Genomic DNA, 26041 nt, shown 5'->3' on the forward strand with positions numbered 1-26041 from the left:
CATTGGGTTAATTATTAAGTCATATTTATAGGCATTCTACTTAAGTGTATTTCAAGGATGGTTTTTAACTTGGAGGAAAGGATAATTCTGGACACCAATTTCATTTTTTTTATAGGACCATTCCAGGGCAAATCTGGGAATTTGTGCTTGCTATAAAGCACATTGTCTTATTTGCAAGAAGGTATTTGGCATGAGAACAGAGCAAATGCTAAGCAAAAATATCTTTAATTTTTTAAAACCATCACCTCCATGCTTCTCAATATATAAGGAGTGAACAAAGCTGTAAGCAGCTTTCTGGAGCATCATTTTACTCTAAGTCATTGAAAACATTTTTATAGTGAACATGGATATTTTACAGGGTAGTGTGCAAAAGTCACATGAATTTTAAGATGAAGAACAGTATTTCAAAGATTCTTATATTGGTTGTACAGCTTCCTGCTAGACTACTCCAGTAGCTGAGTTCACTTGGTGGCAGAGCTTGAGAGGCATGGCCGTTTTTCAGGGCCGTGCCCAGCTCGGTGTTTTTGTTCTTTTCCTGTCTGTGTAGCAAGCATCCAGTGTTTGTGATGGAGGGGGAAGAGCAGTGTGCGGGGAGTCTAGGAATATGGATTCCGGTCTGGCTCTGTGCATGTCCATTGTATAAATAGCCTAATTATATTTTGTGTGTGAGTGAAATCTTTTTAACCACTAAAATCTCAGGACTCTGTGAAATACAGATCTGTCAGTCCTGGCATAGATGTGGAAGAAGGCATTCAGTTCTAGTAGAGTTAGATACACATTTAAGGAAGATGTCCTTAAAGCAGAGTCCCCTGCGAGTAGCAGGTATATCTCAAGGTAACAGTTTAAAAATTATTTCATGCTATCAGTTATGGGATTTCTTTTATATTAGGCTTGTAAAATGCATGCTTTGGTTGTTTAATCTCTGCACTGTTCTTGTGCGTGTGTGTATTTCAGTGCAGATGGACGTTTTGAAGGGGCCAGTACGAAAACGGTCGTCAGGTATGATGGCACTGTCACCTGGACTCCTCCGGCAAACTACAAAAGTTCCTGCACCATAGATGTCACGTTTTTCCCCTTTGATCTCCAAAACTGTTCTATGAAATTTGGTTCTTGGACTTACGATGGATCACAGGTTGATATAATTTTAGAGGACCAAGATGTAGACAAGAGAGATTTTTTTGATAATGGAGAATGGGAAATTGTGAGTGCAACGGGAAGCAAAGGAAACAGAACTGACAGCTGTTGCTGGTATCCTTACATCATGTACTCATTTGTAATTAAGCGTCTGCCTCTCTTTTATACCTTGTTCCTTATTATACCCTGTATTGGGCTCTCATTTTTAACCGTACTTGTCTTCTATCTTCCTTCAAATGAAGGTGAAAAGATTTCTCTCTGCACCTCAGTACTTGTTTCTTTGACTGTCTTCCTTCTGGTTATTGAAGAGATCATACCCTCATCTTCAAAAGTAATACCTCTGATTGGAGAGTATCTGGTGTTTACCATGATTTTTGTGACACTATCAATTATGGTGACTGTCTTTGCTATCAACCTTCATCATCGTTCTTCCTCAACACATAATGCTATGGCACCTTGGGTCCGCAAGATATTTCTTCAGAAGCTTCCAAAATTGCTTTGCATGAGAAGTCATGTAGATAGGTACTTGACTCAGAAAGAGGAAACTGAGTGTGGTAGTGGACCAAAATCTTCTAGAAACACATTGGAAGCTGCGCTTGATTCTATTCGATATATTACAAGACACGTCATGAAGGAGAATAATGTCCGTGAGGTCTGTGACATGTTGTATTTACAGTTGCAGATCTGCTTGATTTGAAGTTTGGCAGAGTAAACCGCATGACCCTTCAGGCTAAGCATAGACTGGGGGCCAGAAACGTTGACACACTGTGCTATGCAAGATCTTTACTAAAAGTTTTCTCAGTTAAAACATCTGCAGAACAGGGCACCAACACAAATCTCACTTCTCCATTTCCCCCATTGGCATCTTGCATGACTTTAAAGAAAACTCAGCATTATGCTGACTGCTCTTTTATTCTAAGAAATAGGAATCCTGCCATACGCTTTTTGGCTTTGACATGATGAACTGTTTTAATCTTATCTTTGATAACTTTGTTTCTGAATTCTCTGGTAATCTGCAGGCACTACTGCATTATAATTTATCAAAAGTGATTTTATTTATTTATTTTTTAAAGATTGGCACCTGGGCTAACAACTGTTGCCAATCTTTTTTTTTTTCCTGCTTTATCTCCCCAAATCCCCCCTGTACATAGTTGTGTATCTTAGTTGCACGTCCTTCTAGTTGTGGGATGTGGGTCGCCGCCTCAACGTGGCCTGACGAGCGGTGCCATGTCCGCGCCCAGGATCCAAACCCTGGGCCGCCACAGCGGAGCGCGCGAACTTAACCACTCAGCCACGGAGCCAGCCCATTTTTTTTAAGATTTTTAAAAACATTTTTCCTTTTTCTCCCCAAAGCCCCCCGGTACACAGTTGTGCACTTTTAGTTGTGAGTCCTTCTAGTTGTGGCATGTGGGATGCCTCCTCAGCGTGTCCTGATGAGTGGTGCCACATCCGCGCCCAGGATTCGAACTGGTGAAACCCTGGGCCCCTGAAGCAGAGCGTGTGAACTTAACCACACGGCCAGGGGGCCGGTCCCCAAAAGTGATTTTATTTTTTAAAGAATGAGCCTAATATAGGCTTTATAAATATAGCCAAGGTATTTTTCTAGAATAAATCTTTTTGTGGTAATAAAACTTACAAGAGAATGTTAGTGAAATTAAAAGCAGTAAGTTATTCTTATGTGTTATTATACATCAAAGTGTTGATATGAAGCTTAGTGGTAATGCTTAATATGCTTAATTTGCTTAAAAACAAAAATATGCTTAAAACTTTATTATAGAAAAATAACTCACTGGCTCCTTATTTAAGGTTAATACTTAAAATGCAAGAATTGAACATGAATATGTTTTATTAATGTGATCATATTGAACTGAGTTTTCTTTTAAAACGTAAAATTTCAATCTTGTCACTTTTTTATTTCTATTGTGTAATATTTTTAAAGCTATGACTATACTAATATTTTCATAATTGAATTTACTTTGGATAGTTCCATTAAAATTATATGAATTCTATTTCTAAAGATTTTTTAAAATTTTATCTCATTTATTTATTTTTTTGAGGAATATTAGCCCTGAGCTAACATCCACCACCAATCCTCCTTTTTTTGCTGAGGAAGATTGGCCCTGAGCTAACATCTGTGCCCATCTTCCTCTACTTTATATGTGGGACGCCTGCCACAGCATGGCTTGATGAGCTGAGCGTAGGTCTGCACCTGGGACCTGAACTGGCGAACCCCAGGCCGCCAAAGTGGAGCATGCGAACTTAACCACTGCACCACCAGGCTGGCCCCACTAAAGCTTTTTTAAATGGAAAAATTTCTAGCAGGTGTGGTAAGCAGATGGAATAAATCTGGTTAAAAAATAGCCCTCCTTCCAGGAGACATTTGACATATCTTTCTAATAAAGTTAATGTTTGTGGATTTGTAAAGTTTCTATTTGGTAGTAGTATAATTAAGTCAGTTTATAAGGTCTGAAGCTATCAATGAAGTCTTTTTGGTTTTTGGTGTTTTTTTGTTTTTTTTTTTTTGAGAGGAAGATTGGCCCTGAGTTAACATCTGTTGCCATCTCTCTTTTTTTTCTCCCCAAAGCCCCAGTACATAGTTCTATTTCCTAGTTGAAAGTCATTCTAGTTCTTCTATGTGGGATGCTACCACCCCATGGCTTAATGAATGGTACATAGGTCTGGGCCCAGGATCCAAACCGGTGAACCCTGGGCTGCCGAAGCAGAGTGCACAAACTTAACCACTCAGCCACGGGGTTGACACCCCCCTGCCAATGAGTCTTGAAAAATACAGATATGGTTAAATAATGATTTAGATTGAGATGGAATTTAATAAATGTCTGCAAAGTGTTTTACAGAAGGGTCAGGGCTCATCCCACTAGGGCCAGTAAATGGGTTTTATTTTCAGGGGAAAAATTTAGAAACAGAACTAGTAGCATGTCTACAACCCCCCAAAATTCTACATTATCCCACAACTTGGGGCACAGTCCTGTAGAAAACCCGGTGCTTCATAAAGGCAGGGGCTAGGGAGGCCCTTGGTGAAGGAAATGGCCTTGTGGACCAGGAGCCTCTGGTGCTCAGAGGCTGGTCTCAGCCTGCCCCTTCCTTGAGGTCACTCAGACCTGCTGAGCCAGCTCCTTGGTTATGCAACAGAAATGGGGAGGAAATGAGCTCCAGGCCAGCAGATCTGAACTCATGAACTTAGATTAAAATGGCCCCTAGGAAATCCAAAACTAAATAAACTCAGGTCAGAGTGGGGAAAGAAGATTAACATCTATCTAATACGTATTATTCTGAATCAACTTTTAATTGGGCATGCAATTAACCTCAGCCTGGATTCTCTTTAAAAATTAAAACGTGAACACTACTGGGCAAGGGTAAGGAACAGAAATAACTATATAGTAAGAATAAAAGAATTTTTAAAAATTTATTATAAAATATCCAAGTAGTATAAATATTCTAGTTTTTATTTAAAATCTATAAAAATAAGCCACTTGTAATATATTACAAGTAATATATTGCAATATATTACAAATCTATGTGTAAATTAACAAATTGTGTAGTGTCTTTGAAAGGTTGTGGCGGCTCTGTTACAGACCATCAGGGTAGTATGTGTCCCTGAGCAAGGTCACTTGGTGTTTTGAGGCAGCACTGGGAGGCCAAAACTGATTTGGCCTCTAATTCAGTGTATTAGATCTTAAAATAATTACACAGTTTAAAATTATGTATTTAATGTGTTTTTTTCCCAACAGGTTGTTGAAGATTGGAAATTCATAGCCCAGGTTCTTGATCGGATGTTTCTGTGGACTTTTCTTCTGGTTTCGATTGTTGGATCTCTTGGGCTTTTTGTTCCTGTTATTTATAAATGGGCAAATATAATAGTACCAATTCATATTGGAAATGCAAATAAGTGATACTTCCCAAGGGACTGGAGTAGGAATTTAATTACCAAAAGGCATATATCATATGGCACCTATAAAATTATGGAAATGTAAATTGTGCTTAAAATTTGATACAAGCTTTAACAGATTAATGGTTGCTAACATCAGTTTATTTTAATAGATTGCCCATTAGAACATCTACCTGCATGACTGAAGTAATAACTGATGGAATAACATTTGATCTTTTAAAACTAGCAGCAAAATATTATCTGAACTATACTAGTAAAAGTCTAATGTTTGTATCCTGACAAATAATACTAATTTGTAATCAACAGTGAAGTTCATCTTTTGATTGTACTGGAAAATTCCTGTTGTATTTGAAAACTGATTTTAAAACTTTTTCTGCATTTGGTAAAGGTACACATTTTAAAATTCTTTCCTGTATTCACTGGGTAACAGCTAATCTTTAGTGTAATATATACTCCTATTTAAATAAGCTCACTACTTAGAATGATAATGATTTAATGTGATGCTGCTTTTCTATAACCACCATTTTTAAAAAATGAAAATGGGGATTGGGAACTCCTTTAAGGCATACTTTATTCTTTGGATGCTTAAACTGAACAATTATTGTATTAACATTTTGGTGTGTGTGTAAGGAAGATTTGCCCTGAGCTAACATCCATTGCCAATCCTCCTCTTTTTTCGCTTGAGGAAGATTAGCCCTGAGCTAACATCTGTGCCCATCTTCCTCTATTTTGTATGTGGGATGCCTCCACAGCATGGCCGATGAGTAGATAGGTCCACACATGGGATGTGAACCTGCAAACCCAAGCTGCCAAAGCAGAACATATGGAACTTTAACCACTCAGCCTCCGGGCTAGCCTCTGTATTAACTATTTTTATATCTTACTTTCCATTGTAAAAATCATGCAAGAGACAACCCCTGTGGACATGCAGCAGCATCTCCTTAACATTAATTTCAATCTCCTTGTCCACATTTTCTGCAATTAATAGAATCATCTTCTATATAAATCATGGTAGCATCCCTTTATCCTTGATTGTAGAAGAGCCCACTACAATTAAGTCAATCCCATTTTTAAAACATGTCTATGGATACTACTAAATCGTTCTGTGAGAAAACCATCTTCCAAGATTAAAGACAGTATTCTAACTAGGTATAAGCACATTGTTACACATCTGTAATGTTTCAGTTTTATCTCTTTCATTCCAACAATTACAGTACTTGAACCTTAGAGTTGCAAGGGCCTTTAGACATAATCTAGTTTTAGCCTATTACTACTTATTCAGCACAGTATCATGTATCAGAGGTAAACAAGTTAAATTTCATCTCTCAATGCCCCTGATTCAGCCATGACCAGGAAGAAAACACTGATAGAAACCTTGCATTCAATTTAGAACTCTTAGCTCTTGAGAGAACAAATGCCTTATTTATTTACGGTAAGTAACCCAACTAAGTTCAAGTCAACACTCTTTGGGAGGCAGAGAGAATCCTGCTAATTTGCATTTTATTGTAGGCAGGTATTTAATGCCATTTAATGAGTGAAAGTCTGATTTGATGAATTTAAATTGCCTTTAGCTATCTCAGCATGTATACATCCCTGATCCCCCTTATATCTCCATTACTGTTACTGAAAATTTCTATATGTAAACAAATTTTATAGAAACCTTCCTTTTGACTTATTGAAACATGAGTCAAAGTGGGCTGCAATTTTGTCAGTTTCATTTTTGCATAGGGAAAACATCAGAATGACTGGTGAGAAGATTAAAATGATCTCTTGTGAATCACCATCTCTTGCCAGTGGTTATTCAGATTCAGAAGTGTAGTATGGGATACTCTCTTATTAATAATTTGTCTGAAGAAGTGGTTCTCAAGTGGCAATTTTGCCTTTGAGGGGAAATTTAAGAATTTTTGGTTGTCACAACTGGCAAGGGATGGGGTAATGTTACTGGCATATAGTTAGGGTGCTGCCAAAGACCCTACAGTGTACAGGACAGTCCCCAACACAGAATCATCTGGCAAAAATGTCAATAGTGCAAAGGTTGGGAAACCCTGTTCTAAAGGTTCATTAACACTGTGTGACTAGGCATAATGTCTCACAGTATAATAATTTAGAATTATGCAAAATGAATAGTTGAGGCCCTCTGCAATGGAGGCATGGCCCTTAAACTCGTGAAAAACAGTAAAGAACAAGAAGTGCATTGTAAGAAATGGTAGTAGTGGGGTATAGCTGAAATAGTATAAAATTGCAAGGAGATTATGGGCTAAATAAGAAAAACCTTTGGGAAATCTGTTGTGATACTGAACCGAATGGATTTTCACATTTCTGAACAGCAAGTTTTTCTATCCAGTTATGTCTCAACCACTAAAAAAAAAAAGAGAAATAGTTTTCATATTTAGCCTATTCTTTTTTTTTTTTTGAGGAAGATTAGCCCTGAGCTAACATCTGCTGCCAGTCCTCCTCTTTTTGCCGAGGAAGACTGGCCCTGAGCTAACATCCGTGCCCATCTTCCTCTACTTTATATGTGGGATGCCTACCACAGCATGGCTTGACAAGCGGCGAGTAGGTCTGCACCTGAGATCCAAACTGGCAAACCCGGGGCCACTGAAGCAGAACATGCAAACTTAACCCCTGTGCCACTGGGCCAGCCCCTGTTTAGCCTCTTCTTAAAAGTTCCAGCACAGCATTCTAATCACTGTAGAGGAATTATATTTTGATACTTCTTTAGCTTACCAAAAAGGCTGGTTAAATGTTCATTTATCCATAATAATACTCATAATAAGTACTTGTGACATTTTTCTTGCATGAATCTTTTTTGACAAAAATCAAGACAACTGGATAATAAGTAAACCTTGAAATGCGAAAACAAAGCCAGTAGCTTGATGATAGAAAGCATGTTACTATTAAGAAAGAGCCTAAATGTAAGACCTAAAACAACAAAACTCTTGGAAGAAAACAGGACAAGCACTTTACAATACTGGATTTGGCAATGATTTCTTGGATATGACACAAAGGCACAGGTAATGAAAGAAAAACAAATTGGACTTCATGAAAATTTTAAAATTTTGTGTATCAAAAGACACTATCAACAGTGAAAAGGCAACCCACAGAATGGGAGAAAATAATTGCAAATCATATATCTGATAAGGGATTAACATTTAGAATATGTAGAGAACTAAAACTGGGATCAGACGAGATCAGGTGCATTCAGGGTGGTAGGCCTTAGATGAGAACCCCAAAACTTAACAACAAAAAAAGAAACAACCCAATTCAAAAGGGACAAAGGACTTGAATAGACATTTCTCTGAAGAAGATGTATAAATGGCCAATAAGCACACAAAAAGATGCTCAATATTCATTAGGGAAATACAAATCAAAACTACAGTAAGATACCACCTCACACCCATTAGGATGGCAACAAAAAAAACAGAAAATGTGTTGATGAGGTTGTGTAAAAATTGAAACCCTTCTACACTGTTGTTAGGAATGTAAAATGGGTAAGCCATGGTGTAAAACAGTATAGCAGTTCCTCAAAAAATTAAAGACAGAATTACCAGATGACCCAGCAATTCCACTTCTGGGTATATACCCAAAAGAACTGAAAGCAGGGTCTCAAAGAGATAATTTGTATACCCATGTTCATAGCAGCATTATCTACAATAGCTAAAACATGGTAGCAAACCAAGTGTCCATTGATGGATGAATGGATAAGCAAAATGTATATACATACAAATGGAATGTTATTCATCCTTAAAAAAGAAGGAAATTCTGACACATGGCACAACATGGATGAAGCCTGAGGACACTGTGCTAAGTGAAATTAGCCAGTCACTGAAAGACAAACGATGTATGATTCCATTTATATGAGGTACTTAGAGTCATCAATATCATGGAGACAGTATAATGGTGGTTGCCAGGGGCTAGGGGGTGGGAAGAATGGGAATTATTGTTTAATGAGTATAGAGTTTCAGTTTTACAAGATGAAAAGAGTTATGGGGATGGATGGTGGTAATGGTTGCACAACAATGTGAATGTATTTAATACCACTGAACTGTGCACTTAAAAATGGTTAAGATAGTAAATTTTATGGTAAGTGTATTTTCCCACAATAAAAAATAAAATAAAAAGAGCCCCTCCCCATGCACATGCACAAGTAAGCCTCAGGCAGACACACAGTTCAGGGCTTATGCATCATCCTTTGCCATCAAGGGTTGCAGAAACAATCCTGCTGTCCCCAATATGCAGACCAGGATGAAAACCCACAGAAAAATACGATCAATCACCATGGCAACATACTTCCAATCGTCTTGAATCTGAAAGACAAAACAAAAATCATGAAAGAGGAAACAAAGCGTTAAGGAAAAGGCAGAGTGAGCACATTTTAAATACTGAATATTTAATAAATATGTTGCAGTAGCAGAAGAAACCATTCTGCCACAATATTTAAGAAAGCTTTTTTTTCTAATTGATGTAGTCTGAGGAAATCTACCTTTCTCAAGTTTCTCTTTATGCACTAGAGAAATAAGTATAAAATATTTGTTATTTTAAATCAGAAATTTCTTAATGTATACTTCACCTAATTTTTTCTAAACTGCATTACAATTTATAAAGTTAGTAAAACCAGTTACTTGACTTGCGCCTCTGTGGGAGGATTCTGGGCCTTTGTTAGAATAGTTAATACAATCCAACATCATTTACCATTGTTTCAAAGTACTAGTTCTTATCCAGTTTTAGATACTAATTTCCTTTTAACGTCTGTTCCAAAAATGAAATAAGTACATCAGGGCAAGGCCTTCATCACTCTTTCTCTCCCACTGCCCCACCTCCACAATACCCAGCTAACAAATATCTTCAGAAGGCCAAAGTACCATGGAATTCTGTACAGTTATAGAACAGGTTGGATATCAGAACCAATTGCTGACAATGAAGTAAAAGATGGAAGAAAGAGCAAGACTAATTATATATAACACAGCTTCAGTTTAGGTTTGAAATAGGAAAGAGAATTGTATGTTAGTTATACTCCTAGACAACACAGAAAGCAAGGAGGCCATAATTGAATTGAGAAAGAGAGAATCCATGAATCAACTGATTTTGAGGAAATAATCACATAATAAAGGGCAGCATGTGATTTAGTAATTTAATTAAGTACGCTGAAATGGGGTTGGGAGACAAGGATTTTATTTTGCCATTATGTGCTAGATTAAATGTGTCCTCTTGATGACACTAAGAAGTCATATTAGTCAAATTAGAATTATAATGCCATATTTGCCACAACTACTTTATTTGAATTCCTAAGATTTTGGTTTGTAAGTGTTTCAAATATGCAAGAGACCCTGTGACTCCTACTCACCCCCTGCTGGCTAACCCTCCAACGGCTCTAGGAGGCAGGGAGGTGGAAAAGCAGAGACTTGGAGACAGGCTTTCATTATAATCCCAGCTCTGTTCCTTTCTTTTTTTTTAACGATTTTATTTTTTTCCTTTTTCTCCCCAAAGCCCCCCAGTGCACAGTTGTATATTCTTAGTTGTGGGTCCTTCTAGTTGTGGCATATGGGACGCCGCCTCAGCATGGCCTGATGAGTGGTGCCATGTCCGTGCCCAGGATTTGAACTGGCGAAACCCTGGGCCGCCTCAGCGGAGCGTGTGTACTTAACCACTTGGCCACGGGGCTGTCCCCCCAGCTCTGTTCCTTTCTGTTGTGAGAATCTGGGTAAATTATGTGACCTCTCTTAGCCTCAATGTCCACATCTGTAAAATGGGGAGAACAGTACCTACCTCAGAGGCTGAGGTGAAGAGCAGAGAACAGAAGGTGCCCATTGACTGGGGAGCCTGAGGCTTCCCTCCTCCCCTCCCCACAGCAAGCAAAAGGGACTTGGAAGAGATCAGAGCCAGGTGGGAGGTCGAGAGAAGTCCCTTGAGGGATTAAGGTGACCTAGAGGGGAGGAAACATCCTTGAAGGGTAGTATAGCGCAGTCTGTGGCCATGTGGCCCTCTGCCTTGTGGAGCCTGGGTTTGGGCCGCTCCCTGAAACACAATTCAGCAAGGATGGCTGACACCCTCAGAAAAAGTGAGTTTACAGATCCCAAATACACAAACTTAGCTGTTTGAAAGAATATTCATGAAAGGGATAGGTTAAGGATTTAAACTAAACATGATATCCCCAGAGACAGAGAATATTGGAAACATGAAAGAGGAAGACGCAGTGTTACAGAAGAAGCAAGAAGAAATACAAGTGTGAAAACAGACAAGTTGCAATAAAGACTTCAAGACATGGGATAACTGGCAGGGTAAGAACAGCCCAGGAAAGAAAGAGTGATTGGAAGATGAAAGTGGAGAGCTCCTGGGGCAAACAGAAAGGAACAAAGAGGTGGAAATGTAGAAGAGCTAAAAGATGGAGAGGCTGGAAGCAGATGTGTCCACATCTGTACAACAGGAGTTCAGGGAAAGAGAAAAGTAAGAGGTGAGGAGGAAATCTCCATAGAAAAATACCTTGATTTCCCTAGAATTAAAAATGAAAAACCTCAGAATCAAATGGCTCATAAGAATGCCAAACAGATTAGGAGAGACCCACGCTGACACATTGTGTTTGATATCATTAGATTTCTCTACAAATAGAAAATTCTAATAGCTTCTAGATAGAACTAATTACTCACAAAGGAACAACACTCAGATTAAGTTAAAACTTTTCAGAAGTGACACTGAAGCAAAAAGGCCATGGAGCATTATTTTGTAGGTATTTAAGGAAAAGAACTTCATCCCTAGAATTTTGTACCCAGCTAACCTCTAATTTAAAAGTGAGGGCACAATACATTTTTAAGCCTACAGGCTTCAGAAGGTTTACCCATAAACATTCTTCAGAAGGCATGTCAATACGAAGAGAAATAAATCCAGGAGGATACCATAAGATGTGACGGGTAAGTAAATGATTTAGTGAAGCTGACTGTAGACTAAAAAAAGGAATGGCAAAACCCAAAAAATTATATTCGTAAAAACCCAGAATACAGAACTAAAGCTCCAGCAACACCTAGTGTGGACGAGGCAGTGAGAAGGACCAGAGGGGAAGGCACTGTCCTTCAGTCACCGATACTGAGATACTGAGATACAGATACAGATACTGAGAAATATTAGAGACTGGTAGATATGGAGAAGAGAACTAGAGCATGAGTCTCAATCAGTTAGAAATAGCTACTGGAAGAATAAAAACAGAATGCATGATTTTCAACCAGCAGAAAAAATTTAAACTTTCCAATGTACAGCAAGAACTGAGGCAAAAAAGAAAAGTAAATGGAAAACATGAAATAAGATGGTAGAAATTTAACTCTGATAAAACAGAAATTATAACAAATGCAAATTAATAAATCATTGATCAAAAGTCAGACTCTAGAATGAATATGCATACATATTCATATATAGAGAGACAGACATACACATAGACATATAGAGATATATATAAATGTATATATCCATATATCTATCTCAGCCAAACAGAAAACAAGCTGTGTCAGAATCAATAGCCACAAAGTTCGTGGCTCTGACCTGTGTACACCTCCAAGACGGAGGGAACAACTCATACAGTAGAACCAACCACAGGACGATCAGCTGTCAAAACCACCATCAACAAGAGCATTTCCATGGGACCACAAGCTCCCAAATTATTTTTCTAGTTTGGTAACCCAATCTGAGCCCTAACTCTGAACTTTGAGTATTAATACTAATTGAACTCCTTACAATAAGAAGGGTAAGCAAGTAGGTGTGACCAACATGAACCACTTGAAAAAGAGAACAGCCACGGCCGGCTGGACACTATGACATTCCTATGCCTTGGGACCCATGTGTCCAGGTATGGTCACTGACAGGCCCTGAGTACCCTCCGGAGATGGCTCTGGGAAAACTGAGCTTATTCAGTCTAGGTTCCTAGGAGCCAAGGACATTCAAACAAGCCAAGTTGAAGCCAGAGATTTAGGAAATTAAAATCTCTCTGGAAAACTTTGTGTCAACAGCGTGTCAGTCACACAATAAGAGGGAAAGAAGGAATCCTTCGACAGGCCAAGACTCTCCTCCGAGCAGTGAGTAGGTATCTTTATTCTAACACTTCCACCCTTTCATAAACAGGCTGCAATCTGCTGACTTGTGGGCCAGATTCCTGCTTTCTCTGGAAAAACCGGAGGATCTAACAATAATGGGCCCACATTGCCCTGTGGGAACAGATGACCTGAGGTGAGTGGTAGCTGCCCCTTGAGGTGAGCCATGTGCCAGTAGTTTGCCACATTCAGGCTATTTCACTAACTTACCTTTCTGGCATTTCAGCTGTGACTTCCCTTTTAGTAACAATTTTTAAAAATGTCTGTCTCCATAACATGTCTTAGGTCCTTGTGAAACTCTTAACATACTTGGATGGTGCCTAGTAAATAATTTTTGGAATAAAGATAATTTCTAATAGTCTGACATATGGGAACTTAGATCTCAATCTTTAGTAAATTATTGCTAACTTAAAAGAAATTACTTTAAACGTGGATAAAGAAAGGGTAAAGAATGTCTGTAGAAGTTAGTAGTGTTAGACAAATGAGAGATTGTCACTGATCATTTACTTAAGCTCCAACAATTGCTTCTACCAAATTTCAAGGAGCACCTGACTTTTTGGCTAAATTACTGGGATCAGCGAGAGGTTTTGCATTGTTACAGTCACAAGGTGTACTCATAGCTGCTCAGATGGGTGGGGTGAGGAGGTAAGGCAGCTGTTGCAGTGTCCCTTCTTGTCTCATCTACTTTAATACGCCATTCACAGCTGAATGAAAGAGGCTCTGGACATTCCCTATCAACATTACCTATGCTGCATCAGGAGCTGAAATGACCTGTAATTAGCTTTTTGCTAATAAACAAACTTAAGGCAGGGCCAATTAAATTTTTTTTTTTTTGAGGAAGATTAGCCCTGAGCTAACATCTGCCACCAATCCTCCTTTTTGCTGAGGAAGACTGGCCTTGAGCTAACATCTGTGCCCATCTTCCTCTACTTTATATGTGGGACGCCTACAACAGCATGGCTTGCCAAGTGGTGCCATGTCCACACCCGGGATCCGAACCGGTGAACCCTGGGCCACCGAAGGGGAACATGTGCACTTAACCGCTGCGCCACTGGGCTGGTCCTGGGCCAAATAATTTTAAAGCAGAGTTGCTTATAAAATTATTGAATGTGACTCTGGTAACCTTGGGGGTAAACAAAGGGTCAGGGAGCAGCCACAGACACTTGTCATTATTTAATGCAAAGCTTCCCTATTCTTAATAGTTGATGCTAGGTCTAGCATACAGCTTTTGGAGGAGATAAAAAAAATGGGCAAAAGAGTTTGACCAGATACTTCATAAAGAAGATATCCAAATGGCCAATAAGCATATGTCATTAGCCAACGGGGAAATGCTAATTAAACAGCAATGAGCTACCACTTCACATGTGGTATGTGAATGAGGATGTACAGCAACTGGAACTCTCAAACATTGCCAGGGGGAAGTGTCAATTGGTTCCAACATGTGGAAACCTTACAGTATCCACTAAAGTAAAAAATCTCTCCAGCAATTCTGCTCCTAGGTACACATCCAAGGGAAATGAGCATATATGTTCACCAAAAGACACATATAAGAATGTTTAGAAGCACCTTTATTCATAATAGTCCCAAACTGGAAATAACCAAATGTCCGACTGTCATATTGTAGAATATTACACATCAATAAAAAAGAAACGACCAAAAGGATAAACCTCTAAGATATTTTGTTGAAGGAAAGAAGTGAAACATGAAAGCATTTATACCATGCAATTCCATTTATATGAAGTTCAAGAATAGGTAAAACTAATCAATGTAAAATAAGGCAGGATCAGTGGTTACCGAAGAGGGAGGGAGACACTGACTGGGAAGGGGTATGAGGAAACTTTCTGGGGCACTGGAAATGTTCTCTATCTTTACCTGGATCATGGTTACATGGGTGTATATATAATGTAAAAATTCAATTAACTGTGTACTTAAGAGGTGTATACTTTATGTAAACTATGCTTAAATGGGAAAAAAAAAAACACAGAAAGTAAAATTAAAAATCTAAGTTTAGCTTAACAGTACTAACTGGAGATAATCTGACCTCAGGCCCTTTTCTAGCCTATCTCCTGATCTTCCCTCTCTCGGCATCAGGTATCTAATGGCCCGACTGCTAACTTCAGGGCACCAGATACTCACAAGCCCTATCATCCCACTTTACAGATGAGAAGACAGGCTCAGAGAGGTGAGGCAACATATCCAAGAACATAGATCTGGTAAATGGAGGAGGTGGTCTGAACACAGGCTGCTGATGCTAGAGTCTAATTCCTTATCCCTACCACTATGCCTTGCCTCACAGGAACCAATAAATGTTTGTTGAATGAATGAATGATTGATGTAATAACAAACATATCCTTACCTCTTTGGCTTCATTTTGTGCTTTCATATTTTCAGCAATATACTTGACACTTTGGATAGCTTCTTTGATTTCTGGTGACAAAGCAGAGAGGGGCAGCATGGCATTGAGAGATTCAGAACTGGAGCTTCTTGTGAGGTTGGCACTGAAATTTGAGATTTTTATCCTGTGGTGGTGACAGTAGTCACACATCCCATTCTGGCAGGGATAACCTTCCTTGCAGCCTTTGTACTCTGGGCGGCTGAAGCAATTAAGATTTGAAAGCTCAGCACTATAGAAGGGTCTTGGCTTCTGAGTGTTGCCCTCATTGCTTGCTGGCCTGGTCATGAACATGACCCTGGGAAGAAAGTTCAAGAATATGGTCTTCACCCACATGGGCATTGTGTGTGTGGTCGGGGTTCTGTAGTGCACGTTGAGTACAAAGACAGTGATGACGATGGACAAGGTTACAAAAATCATGGTGAACAGGAGGTACTCGCCAATCAGGGGAATTACCAGCGAGGTGGATGGGATTGTCTCAGTGATCACCAGGAGAAACACAGTCAAGGAGAGGAGGACCGAGATGCAGAGGGTCACCTTCTCACCACAGTCGGAGGGCAAGTAGAAGACAAGCACGGTCAGGAAGGAGATAAGCAGGCAGGGGATGATGAGGTTGATGGTATAGAACAAGGGCAGGCGCCGGATGTACAGTGAATATGTGATGTCCGGGTAGATCTCCTCGCAGCAGTTGTACTTGATGTCGTGTTTGTAGCCTGGGGCTTTGATGATGGCCCACTCACCACTCTCCCAGTAGTCCTTGAGGTTCATGGAGGAGCCGATCAGGACCAGGTCAATTTTCGCCTTGTCGTAGGACCAGGAACCGAACTTCATGGTGCAGTTCTGGTAATCAAATGGAAAGTAGGTCACATCGATCTTGCACGAGCTCTTAAAGATGGCCGGAGGTATCCAGGTCACTTCCCCTGTGTACTTGAGTAAAGCTTTAGTCTTGTCATCCACCTGGAAATCCCCAACAGCACTGCAAAGACAAAGAGGTGTCCAGCTTCTCACACTGCCAGCAGGTAAATGGCAAGTAACGATATGTAAAACTGCAGAATATGTGAGCTCTAAGTGCCGTAAAAGGTCACCAGTTCACCACTCCATTTACCAATGGGGATACTGAGGCCCAAGACTCCCCTCCCCCAACAATCTGACATACTCATCACCCCTGGGGCATGTCGCTGGTTCATTCCACAATTACAACTCCCAACTTGATACTTATTGAGACACTCCCAAATGCCTGAAAGGGAATTTTCCCCCCTTTAATTAAAGAAATGGGATGAAAGTTGTCATCCCGGGGGCAGGTGTTTAGGTGACCTTTGGGGAGATTTGCCACTCACTCTTCCTATGGTTTGGGCCTTGGTAACGCCTCCTCATTCTGTCTCCCTTGGGCGCCTAATGTGTGTACACATATATGTGTGTGAAACCAAACTGTGGAGCTAGAGGGGGCTGTAGAGACCACTGTGGGAGCCTACTCCGATTAAACTGCACCCTGTTAGATGAGTTTATTACCAGACCCTCTCTCTGGATTCTGACTCCACCATTCAGCACACTCCTTATCCCAGCTCTGTTCTAGAATGAATAATCATGTTTTCTGATTCCTTGTCTCTCAAATCCAGCAAAACAGATTCCTTCACCTTCTGTTTCTCTGTCTTTCCCTATTTTCTCCCCACGTTGCTTCTCCCTTCCTTTTAGCTATGTGCACCCTTTCTTTTTACAGAGAGATATACATTTTTCTTAGAATAATCTTGTTGGTATTTGTAAGCTGGTTTGTTCAACAGAAGATTTGCTGATGACCAACTCAACACTCTGTCGAATTGCATCTGAGAGTGAGGCCGGTTGGTGCTCACAATGGCCTGGCCTGTGAATGCTTTGACATTTCCTTGGGTCAGCCCTATTATATTTCTCGGGGTTCTGCATTTGAACGCATTCATGTCCTTCAAAAGGGAACCGTCACCATACCCCTTTGCCTGAAGAGCTGAAAAAAATAACAAACCTTTAGCGATATCCTTGTGTTCCTGTTGTTATTGGATAAGAACATGTGAAAACAGAAGGGGAACATGTCCCTCATGTGCCACTGCTGAGCAGGACAATCACTACACATGAAGACTAGATGCCAAAGCCACCACCTCTCTTTACTCCAGTTGGCTGGTTTGTGCCAAAGGTGCCCTGCTGGGTTTATACATTCTTAGCCCCTACTTCACTCCTATCGTGCCCTCAATTCCCCAGAAGAAGATTATTCCTAGCTCCCGGCTCCAGGAAGAAGGGAGAGGTATGAGAAGAGGGGTGGGGGTGGGGATCCACACAGCCCCCAAGTGGATGTGACCCATGTTCACCTGAGGAGCCTCTATGAGGGCTGGCCCACACAGGGTTGAAAAGACCCTTAGGAAGACAGAGGCCTCCAGAACAACTTTCCTTATAGTATCCTGGATCAACAAAATGTCAGAATAGCAAGGGACCTTCAGATCCCAGGGCCTAGCCCAGGAATGGGCAAACTACGGCCCATAAGTCTGCCCCCTATTTCTGTAGATAAATTTTTAACGGAACACACAGCCATACCCACCTGTTATCTATTGTCTAAGGCTACTTTTGAGCTACAAAGGCAGAGTTGAGCAGCTGCAGCAGAGACCGCATGGCCTGTAAAGCCTAAAATATTTACTACCTGGCCCCTGACAAAAAAGTTTCTCAACCCCCACTCTAGTACAACCCCCTCATTTTACCGAAGAGGACACTGAAGGTCAGAGAACAGGACTGACTTGCTCAGGGTCCCACAGAGAGTTTTTGGTGGAGCCTTGGCCAATCAGAACCTGGTCCCCAAGTGAGAAGTCGCAAACTGCCTGTGTGTCCAAAGGCCAAACACTGGAGATAAGTTTATTTTGGTTGCTGGTGCCCATTTCTGCTATTTTCCAGGGATCCCGGTCACTGTGGCTGCTGCCTACAGAACCCCTTGGCTGTGTCTGCCCAGACCAGAAGGCCTGTTTGCTGACCAGGGCAATGTTAGCAGCCTATTCTCTGCCATTGGGAGACAGAGAAGACAAAGACCTAGCTGGCAACCAGGGTCTGACACAGCACCAGTCACACAGAGGGCACTTGGTATTTGCTGACTGAAAGAATGACTAGAAAATAAATGAAGGTCTCATCTCCACAGGATGCCCAAGAGATGGCTGGCAGCAAAGGACAGCAGGGGTGGGAGGGATGTGAGCCAATGTGTTGCTGAACCATGTGAGTTGATTACAGAAAGAAAAGGCAGGACTAGCCCTGTGGACTACTGGTTAAGTTCAGTGCACTCCACTTCAGTGGCCCAGGTTTGGTTTCCCAGGCACAGACCTACACCACTTGTTGGTGGCCATGCTGTGGTGGCAACCCACATACAAAATAGAGGAAGATTGGCATGGGTAAATCTTCCTCAGCAAAAAAAAGAAAAGAAGAAGAAAAGAAAAGGCACGGTGAGTACAAATGATTAGCTGAGGTATCACTTTAATAGAAGGAAAGATGGAGAGCTTAAGTGGGAGAGAGGGTGGTGAGTGGTATGAGAAGATCACGAATGGCATCAGTTTTTTTAATCTCTCCAAATTCCCTCAGAAAAATAAGGCAACAAGGGTAGCAAAAGGAAAGGGCCACTGACCACATCGTCAACATCACTGGGTTACATGGAAACCCGTGAACCTCAGAATATGAGAGTATGGGGTCAAACTCAGGTCCTGCTGGGGTCAAAGGATTAGCTGCTGATGGAGGGACGAGAAAGGGGAGCTCTCATGTCCTAAGAGCCCCAGACTAGAAATCACAAAGAAGTATCTGCCCCTCAAAAAAGAGAACCCCACTCTGCATTGAACCCTCAGCAGGAGAACAGTGAAACAGAGAGGGCTCCACAGCTTCCAATTTGTGACAGAGAACAGAAAAAGATGGTGGGAATCCACTGAGGGTCTGCAGAGAATTCAGTCAGGGCTGCTGTGGGCTCTCAAGGATCTCAGAAACATCTCCCCAAACTCCCTTCCAGAAGGACAGAGACCCATCCAGAAAAAAGCTGCCTAGGGTAGGATCCATATCGTAAAGGGTGGGAAACTGGGGGTGAGAAGAGAAAGCAGGTGGATGGTTCAGAAACTAGAGAGGGAGGCATCCAGAAGCAGCAGCTCTCAGACTATAGAGGTGGCTACACAGAGAGGCTTCAGGGTGACTATCTGAGGAAGGAATTCTCAGCAGGTGAAACAAGAGACTCACCCCCACCTACCCCGATCCCCTCCAGGAATCTGTCCTGAAAGTACAGCAAAGGCCATCTTTTTAAACAAGAGCAACTGAATAGGACTGGACTGAACCCCGTATAAACATATTATAAGAAAAATACAAAAATGAGTAAGTGAATAACACACAGCTAAGTGCATACCACAAAAATATAACCACAGAGGAGAGGAAACCGATAAACTGACATTATAAATTAAGCTAAAAGAAACTAAGAAATCTTTAGAAACTGTGAAAGAGCTGCACAATCAGAAATAGAAAAGTTAAGAAATAATTTGGCTAAACAGGAGGATGTATAAAGAACTGAAATAACTTAGGAAAGAATTAGGAAAAGAGAAAATCATTTTAGAAATAAAGACTAGACTAGAAGAAACATAAGAACAAGCAGACATCAATTAGAATTGCTACATTCCAAGTGCAGCAATGGAAATAAAAGACAGAAAGGAGAAAAAATTCTTTGGAACCAAACAGAAACAAAGGAGAATTTGAGAGAAAATAATATAGAGAGAATATAGGCGGAGAAGTTCCAAAATATGTAAAAATGGAGTTCCTGGAGAGAAAAATCAAAGCAATGGAACAGAATAAGTCTTAAAAACTATAATTCAAAGAAAAGCTTTCCTGGAATAAAAGAAGGCTTTTTATATACATAGTTCAGAGTAAAACAAATAGACTTTAAAGACAAAGGAAAAAATCCTTTGGGTACCTAAGCAAACAGAACAATCCACTTATAAATAAAATGACTATACATCCCAGCTTGCCCAGGACAGCCCCAGTTTACCTCTGTGGTCCTGGCATACTGACTAATAGTGTCTCCTTTCTCTCCCAAAAGTCACCTGCTTTGACTAGTAAATGAAAATCAGACAGGTATCAGATTTTGACGCAACACTTCATCCAAGAACACAGTGAGTCAAGATTTTTAAGATTTCCATAGAAGGAAAATATGAGCCAAGAATTTTTTTTTTTAAGATTTTATTTTTTCCCTTTTTCTCCCGAAAGCCCCCCTGTACATAGTTGTGTATTTTTAGTTGTGGGTCCCTCCAGCCGTGGCATGGGGGACGCTGCCCCAGCATGTCCCAATGAGAGGTGCCATGTCGGTGCCCAGGATCCAAACCAGCGAAACCCTGGGCTCTTAGGACAATGCAGCCATGGGGCGGCCCTGAGTCAAGGATTATACCCAACTAAGTGACCTAAAAGTATTATTTAAAAGACTACAGTGAGTTATGACCTTGTAAGAACTCAGGGTATTTTGTGTCCATGAGCACTTTCTGAGGATTCTATTAGAGAATGAACTTCAGAAAACAGAAAAATCACAGGAGAAACCTTGGCATAAGAAGGTAAAAGGTGTTCCTAGTGTGTCGAAACGAAGAGAAATTCCCAACAGAAGACCACCCCTGAGAACTGACGTTCTAACTAGGAGGGAGGCATTGGATGATTTTCTCTAATGTTACTTTCAGCTTCACAGGCGAAGGAAATTCCTTGTGATACTTGCTCCCCTCTACATCCAATCGGAAGCATTTCATTATGTCTCTTGGTATTGTTAAAATCATACATCCTAAAGTCCTCCAGCTGTTCTTTTCACCCAAGATTGCCGGCAAGAAAATAGCTATAAAATTCAAATCATAAGATTAAAACTTTTGCCCATTTTCTTAATTCTAGCTTAGCAAAAATTCTCAATACCCTGACCAGCTCCCTACGCGCCTCTGGACCAGGCGATTTCCGGGATGGCTCACATTCTGCAAACCAGTTAAGTTTATCTTGTGTCCCAGTTCTTTAAGGACCAATTTACCAATACAAAGTGCACAAAAGAATCATGTTTATAAATGCTGTATTTCCTTGGGAAAAAAGTAAATACAACACAGACCATTTTTGGACTGGTTAAAGACCCCTCTTCTTTTAGCCAGCACCAGCAAGTGGGATTCAGCCAAAAACATAGCTTCTCTAGTCCTAATACTAAAACATTTTGTACTAATATGGCATAAAAACCTAAACACAGGATGCTTTTATTCATTGAAATCAGATTAGACTAATTCTATATGAAGAATTTTGCTGAAAAATGCTTAATGGTTAAGACACTTTCATACTAGAGATAAAGCACAGGTGCGAAAGGATGTTTTTTAATACCTGGAGAATAAAAACCAGTCCATACTGTAAAATATCAATTAAAATTTACGTTTGCCTAAGAAAAGAGCTTAAATGTGGAAAGCCTCAGCTTTGTCTGGGCTTAGGAAAGAGAGGCAGGTTTTGGAGGTGCCATGATGAGCAGGACCAGACTGGCAGAGGAAGAACCTTTGAAAGAGAGAAAGAGGAGAGGCTTCTTGACACTGGTGGGGCGATATGCCTGGACAGGGTCAGCAGGTGCACCAGGTGGTACAGGGCCAGGCACGGACTGACTCAGGTGAGTAGAAGAATAAAGCCTTCCTGTCGTCTAAACTCACGGGGCCCAGCTGGACTCTGACTTACAGGGAAGGCCAAGTCCTAGTGAGGGCCTTGGTGACAGACATCCCCCAGCTCCACAGTGTTTCCCTTCGTGCCCTTCCTCTAGTTTGTAATTCCATATTTGGATATTATAATTCATGCTTGTCTTCCCGGCTGTGTGGTAAACTCCTGGAGGCAGGAGAGGTACCTGTTTTACACACCACTCTATCTCCAGCACCTGGATACATAGTGGATATTCAATAAAACCCATGGAATAAACCAAATGAATGAAGCTCTCTTAGAAAAGGTCCTAGGAAGGCTAGGCTGTAAGCACAGTGGGCCAAGGACCCAGAGTCCAGGCTGACAGCCCAAGAGGGTGTGGGCCACCCAGTATCTTACTTGTTATACAGCACGATGTCTGGCTTCCAGATCTTTTGTGCAGGTACACGCATGAACTCTGCCCCATCATAGTCGGAGGGGTTCCACTTCAGCTTGTAGTCATTCCAGATCTAGGGGGAGAAAACAGGGAGGGAGAAGGAGGCAGCAAAAGGACCAGCATCATTTTACTCCTCTTGATACCACCATCTTGGTGAGCTCCCCATCTCTGCTATGTGTCACTGAGCTGCCTCCATGCTGCAGAGCACACTAGTTTCACATGTGGGTGCTAATGGGGGACACAGCACTGGGCTAAGTGTGCAGGCCACTTCCTGGCTTTATGGGAGTCACTGCCTTCATGACTGTGGGCAAGTCCAGCCCCTCATCAACCAAATAAGGATCACTAGTGCCTCCTCTGGGCGCTTCTAGTGCCAGGTCCAGGTCCATGCCTTAAGTTCCTGCTGCTTACATTCCTGAAATGGCTTTCCAGGAGCTGTTTCATAGCATAATGGTGAGCTCTCTGGACTCTGAATCCACGAGCTTTTTCAGACATGTTCCCCCACCAAGCCCCAATAACAGGGTGTTAAGAACACACAGAACCCTCTTCCATCTCCAGGTTAAGTAGGGTTGGCCTCTGAAGGGTTCTGGGGAAGGAACCATGATCCCACTGGGTCCGAGAAGCGCAGACCTGGGAGATTTGAGTCCTGAGCACCTGAGGAGAGAGAGGTAAGGCTGCAGCCAGAGGGAACATGTGCCATTTAGAGTGCTGAGTGGGCACCATGCCCATCTAGCTTTCCAGCCTCCTAGAAAGGAAGGCTGCATGAGTTGAGCACTCAGTTGGCCGGGCTGGTGAATGGTCACACCTGGTCACACCAGGTCTGGACAAAGCCTCCCTGGGGAGGACACATGGAAGCCAATTTCTTTGGCCTCAATCTGAACAGGAAAATCCAGAGCCCCTGCTCCCACACTACCAACCATGAAAACAGCGTCTGCTTCTGACTTAAGGATGAGTTTTTGGCAAGAGGAAGGGAAGGAAGTGGTCTTAGGCACCACCCTAGAGCCGGGGGCCAGGACCCCAGGCCCAGGTCTGCCCATTTTGTTGTGTAACCACAGGGGAGGTCTCCACTTCCAGGCTGCAGTCTGTCATCTGTGAGTGGAGGGGCTGGGCCCTGAAGTCCTTCCAGGGGGACTTCAGAGCAGTGCATGTTACCCCAAGTCCAGGAAGAGACAGATCAGCCAGTCAGTGTACCCCAATCTGGACCCACGGGAGTGATGTGGGGCCTTCGGGCCCTTTTTGGTTTACAGACAGCAAATAAAGAAATCACCACCAGGGGGCAGCAGTGCTCAGGGCCGGTCACTCACTTGCTTGAGCCACAGGTTGGTCTCCATGATCTGGTTTACTTCATCCTAGAAGGAGAGATTAAAGTGGACACGTGAATTATAAAAACAAGGCTGCTTCTGGGAAAGTCTCTTCCAGAAGCCCACTCTCCCACCGCCACAGCCTGTGGCTCTGGCACTTACCACCTTCACTAGCTGAGACATGGACACTTCAAACTGGATGATGACTGGGTCAGACACGTTAGCCACAGGCCGGATGATCTCATTGTAATCTTCGAACAGTCGCTCAAACAGCCGGTGCTCAGCCTCGGAGGCACTGGTCACTGGGGGAAGCAGCTCTGTCAGTCCCTGAGGAAACTGTCACTTTTCCTTCACCAGGGGCACCACCCACCAACAGCCTCCCCTCCACTTGCTGGGGATACTCTGTGTAACTTGACTTTCAGACTAGTCCTCCCTCTTTGAGTTACAGACTGGGAAACTGACACCCAAGAGATACAGGGATTCCACCAGGTCACACACAGTGAGAAGCATAATGGTTACAAGCCTGAGCTTTGAATTTGAATAGATCTGGCACAAATCCTGACAAACTGTGAGCTGTGCGAGCTTAGGCAAATGGCTTAATCGCTCTGTACCTCAGTTTATCTATCTGTAAAAATATAGATTATAAATGTATCCACCTCATAGGGTTGCTATGAGTGAGGTGCCTAGCTCACTGCTGGCATTTGCTAAGAGCTCAAGAACTATCCTCACCTTCATTGTTACTACAGGGCCGGGGTGTGCAGCAAACACAGGCTGCCTAGGTATAGCTGCTCACTGCTTCCATGATGGAGAGATGACCAGTCCACTCCCAGGGGCAGGGCCACCCAAGGTCAAGTAGCCCCAGCCTGAGGGATACTGCAGCCCACGTTTGGGGCTCTCCTTCATCCCCAGGATCCTGTAGGGGTTTGGGCTGCATGGCTCTGCTGATCTCAGAGTGTGAACCCCGGTTCCTGCTGATGCTGTCTTCACATCCTGCTCCCTCTTACCTCTCTGAAACCCTTGGGACTCCCTTTGTTCCTAAGCCCCACCCCAGGCATCTTGAGTCAGCTATCTGCTGCTTCCCACTTACAGATCTGGGGACAATCTGGGGAGGGGATGAGGGGAACCCTTGGCAAAGTCCAACCCAACTTCTCCAGGTCCTGAAATGGGATCCTGCCTGCTCCTTCTCTCCCCGCCACCCCCGCGCCCCCCGCAGGGATCTCCTGCAGCCCTGCCAAATCCCTCGCCCCTTGGTATCTTCCAGCCCTCCCAGGCCACACGAGAGTCTTCTGGCGGCGGGTCAGGGCTGGCTTCTCCCAGAGACCAGGCAGAACGCGGGGAGGCACGCTCTGTGGTGAGGGGGTTTCAAAGCAACGCGGCCAGGAGAGCGGAGAGACAAGAACCGGGAGAAGAGGCTGGAGCACCAGCTCAGGCCCCCCAAGCCCCGAAATGACTTCCCTCTCCCCCAGGTGTCTTTGATCAAGTCTGTAGCCCGGTCTGGCCTCCGATTCCCCACCTATTCGTAAAACGAGGAGGTGGGAGGGATGCAGACAGTGGAACCGACGGCCCAGGGGCGACAGTCCGGCACCCAGTGCGCGGAGCAGGGCGACGGGCAGGGCCAGGACTCGAATCCGTAACCCCGAGGCCCGAGAAGGAAGGGCCCGAGTCCGGAGCCATTCCCGCACCCTCAGGCACGCACCCAAAGGACTCTGAGGGAGCAGAGAGCCGAAGGGAAACGGGCCTCCGCCGCCCAACTCGCCGGGGGCCGGAGCGAGTCCACGCGGGGTCCGAGTCCTCAGCAACGGCGCCCCCTCTCTCCGCCTCCCGCGCTGCGCTCCCGGGGGCAACCCCTTCGGACCCCGCTTCCCCACTCCGGGCGCCCATCCCTCGGCCCCCCTCGCCCCACGCCCGTACCTGGCAGCAGCAGCAAAAGCAGTAGTGGCGGCGCCCGGAGGGGCCAGAGCCCCGGGGCGCGGGCTCCGCGCGGGTGGGCGCCCATGGCCGGTCGGCCCGGCTGGCCGGAGAGCCGGTGCGGACGGGGCGGGCGGCGTGGAGCCTCGGCAGGCCGAGCGGAGCCTGGCAGTCGGGAGCAGCCGCGGCCGCGCGGACGCAGACCCGCCCAGCCGGGCTCCCAGGCAGCGGGCCCCCAGGGGCGGG

General features: G+C 43.1%; 2 protein-coding genes across 10 annotated transcripts in view; one reads left to right on the plus strand and one right to left on the minus strand.

Moving 5' to 3' along the window:
• CHRNA5 (cholinergic receptor nicotinic alpha 5 subunit) overlaps positions 1-6824 on the plus strand; it is a 43819-nt gene extending 36995 nt beyond the window's left edge. For 5 of the 8 annotated variants that reach the window (XM_023652713.2, XM_023652724.2, XM_023652735.2 and 2 more), the window contains 2 exons: positions 955-1786; positions 4884-6824. In XM_023652713.2, coding sequence (XP_023508481.2) covers positions 955-1786; positions 4884-5045 — 994 coding nt within the window. In that variant the 3' untranslated portion in view covers positions 5046-6824. The remainder of the gene's footprint in view (positions 1-954; positions 1787-4883) is intronic. The other 3 variants (XM_070268758.1, XM_070268752.1, XM_070268748.1) reach the window with 3 other exon arrangements.
• A 728-nt stretch (positions 6825-7552) lies between these two features.
• CHRNA3 (cholinergic receptor nicotinic alpha 3 subunit) lies at positions 7553-26032 on the minus strand. Of its 2 annotated transcripts, XM_023652702.2 has the most exons (7): positions 25799-26017; positions 24050-24189; positions 23891-23935; positions 23124-23240; positions 22553-22662; positions 15470-16481; positions 7553-9348 (listed from the first exon to the last, which is right to left on the minus strand). In XM_023652702.2, exons 1-7 carry the CDS (start codon positions 25881-25883, stop codon positions 9220-9222), a joined length of 1638 nt encoding a protein of 545 aa, XP_023508470.1. In that variant the 5' UTR covers positions 25884-26017; the 3' UTR covers positions 7553-9219. The 2 variants fall into 2 exon arrangements, with proteins under 2 accessions (XP_023508470.1, XP_023508477.1); XM_023652709.2 differs by lacking the exon at positions 23124-23240 and having other exon boundaries at positions 25799-26032.
• Between the last annotated feature and the right edge of the window lie 9 nt (positions 26033-26041).

The sequence above is a fragment of the Equus caballus genome, chromosome 1 (assembly GCF_041296265.1).
Source record: "Equus caballus isolate H_3958 breed thoroughbred chromosome 1, TB-T2T, whole genome shotgun sequence".
In the NCBI taxonomy this organism is placed as follows: Eukaryota; Metazoa; Chordata; class Mammalia; order Perissodactyla; family Equidae; genus Equus; species Equus caballus.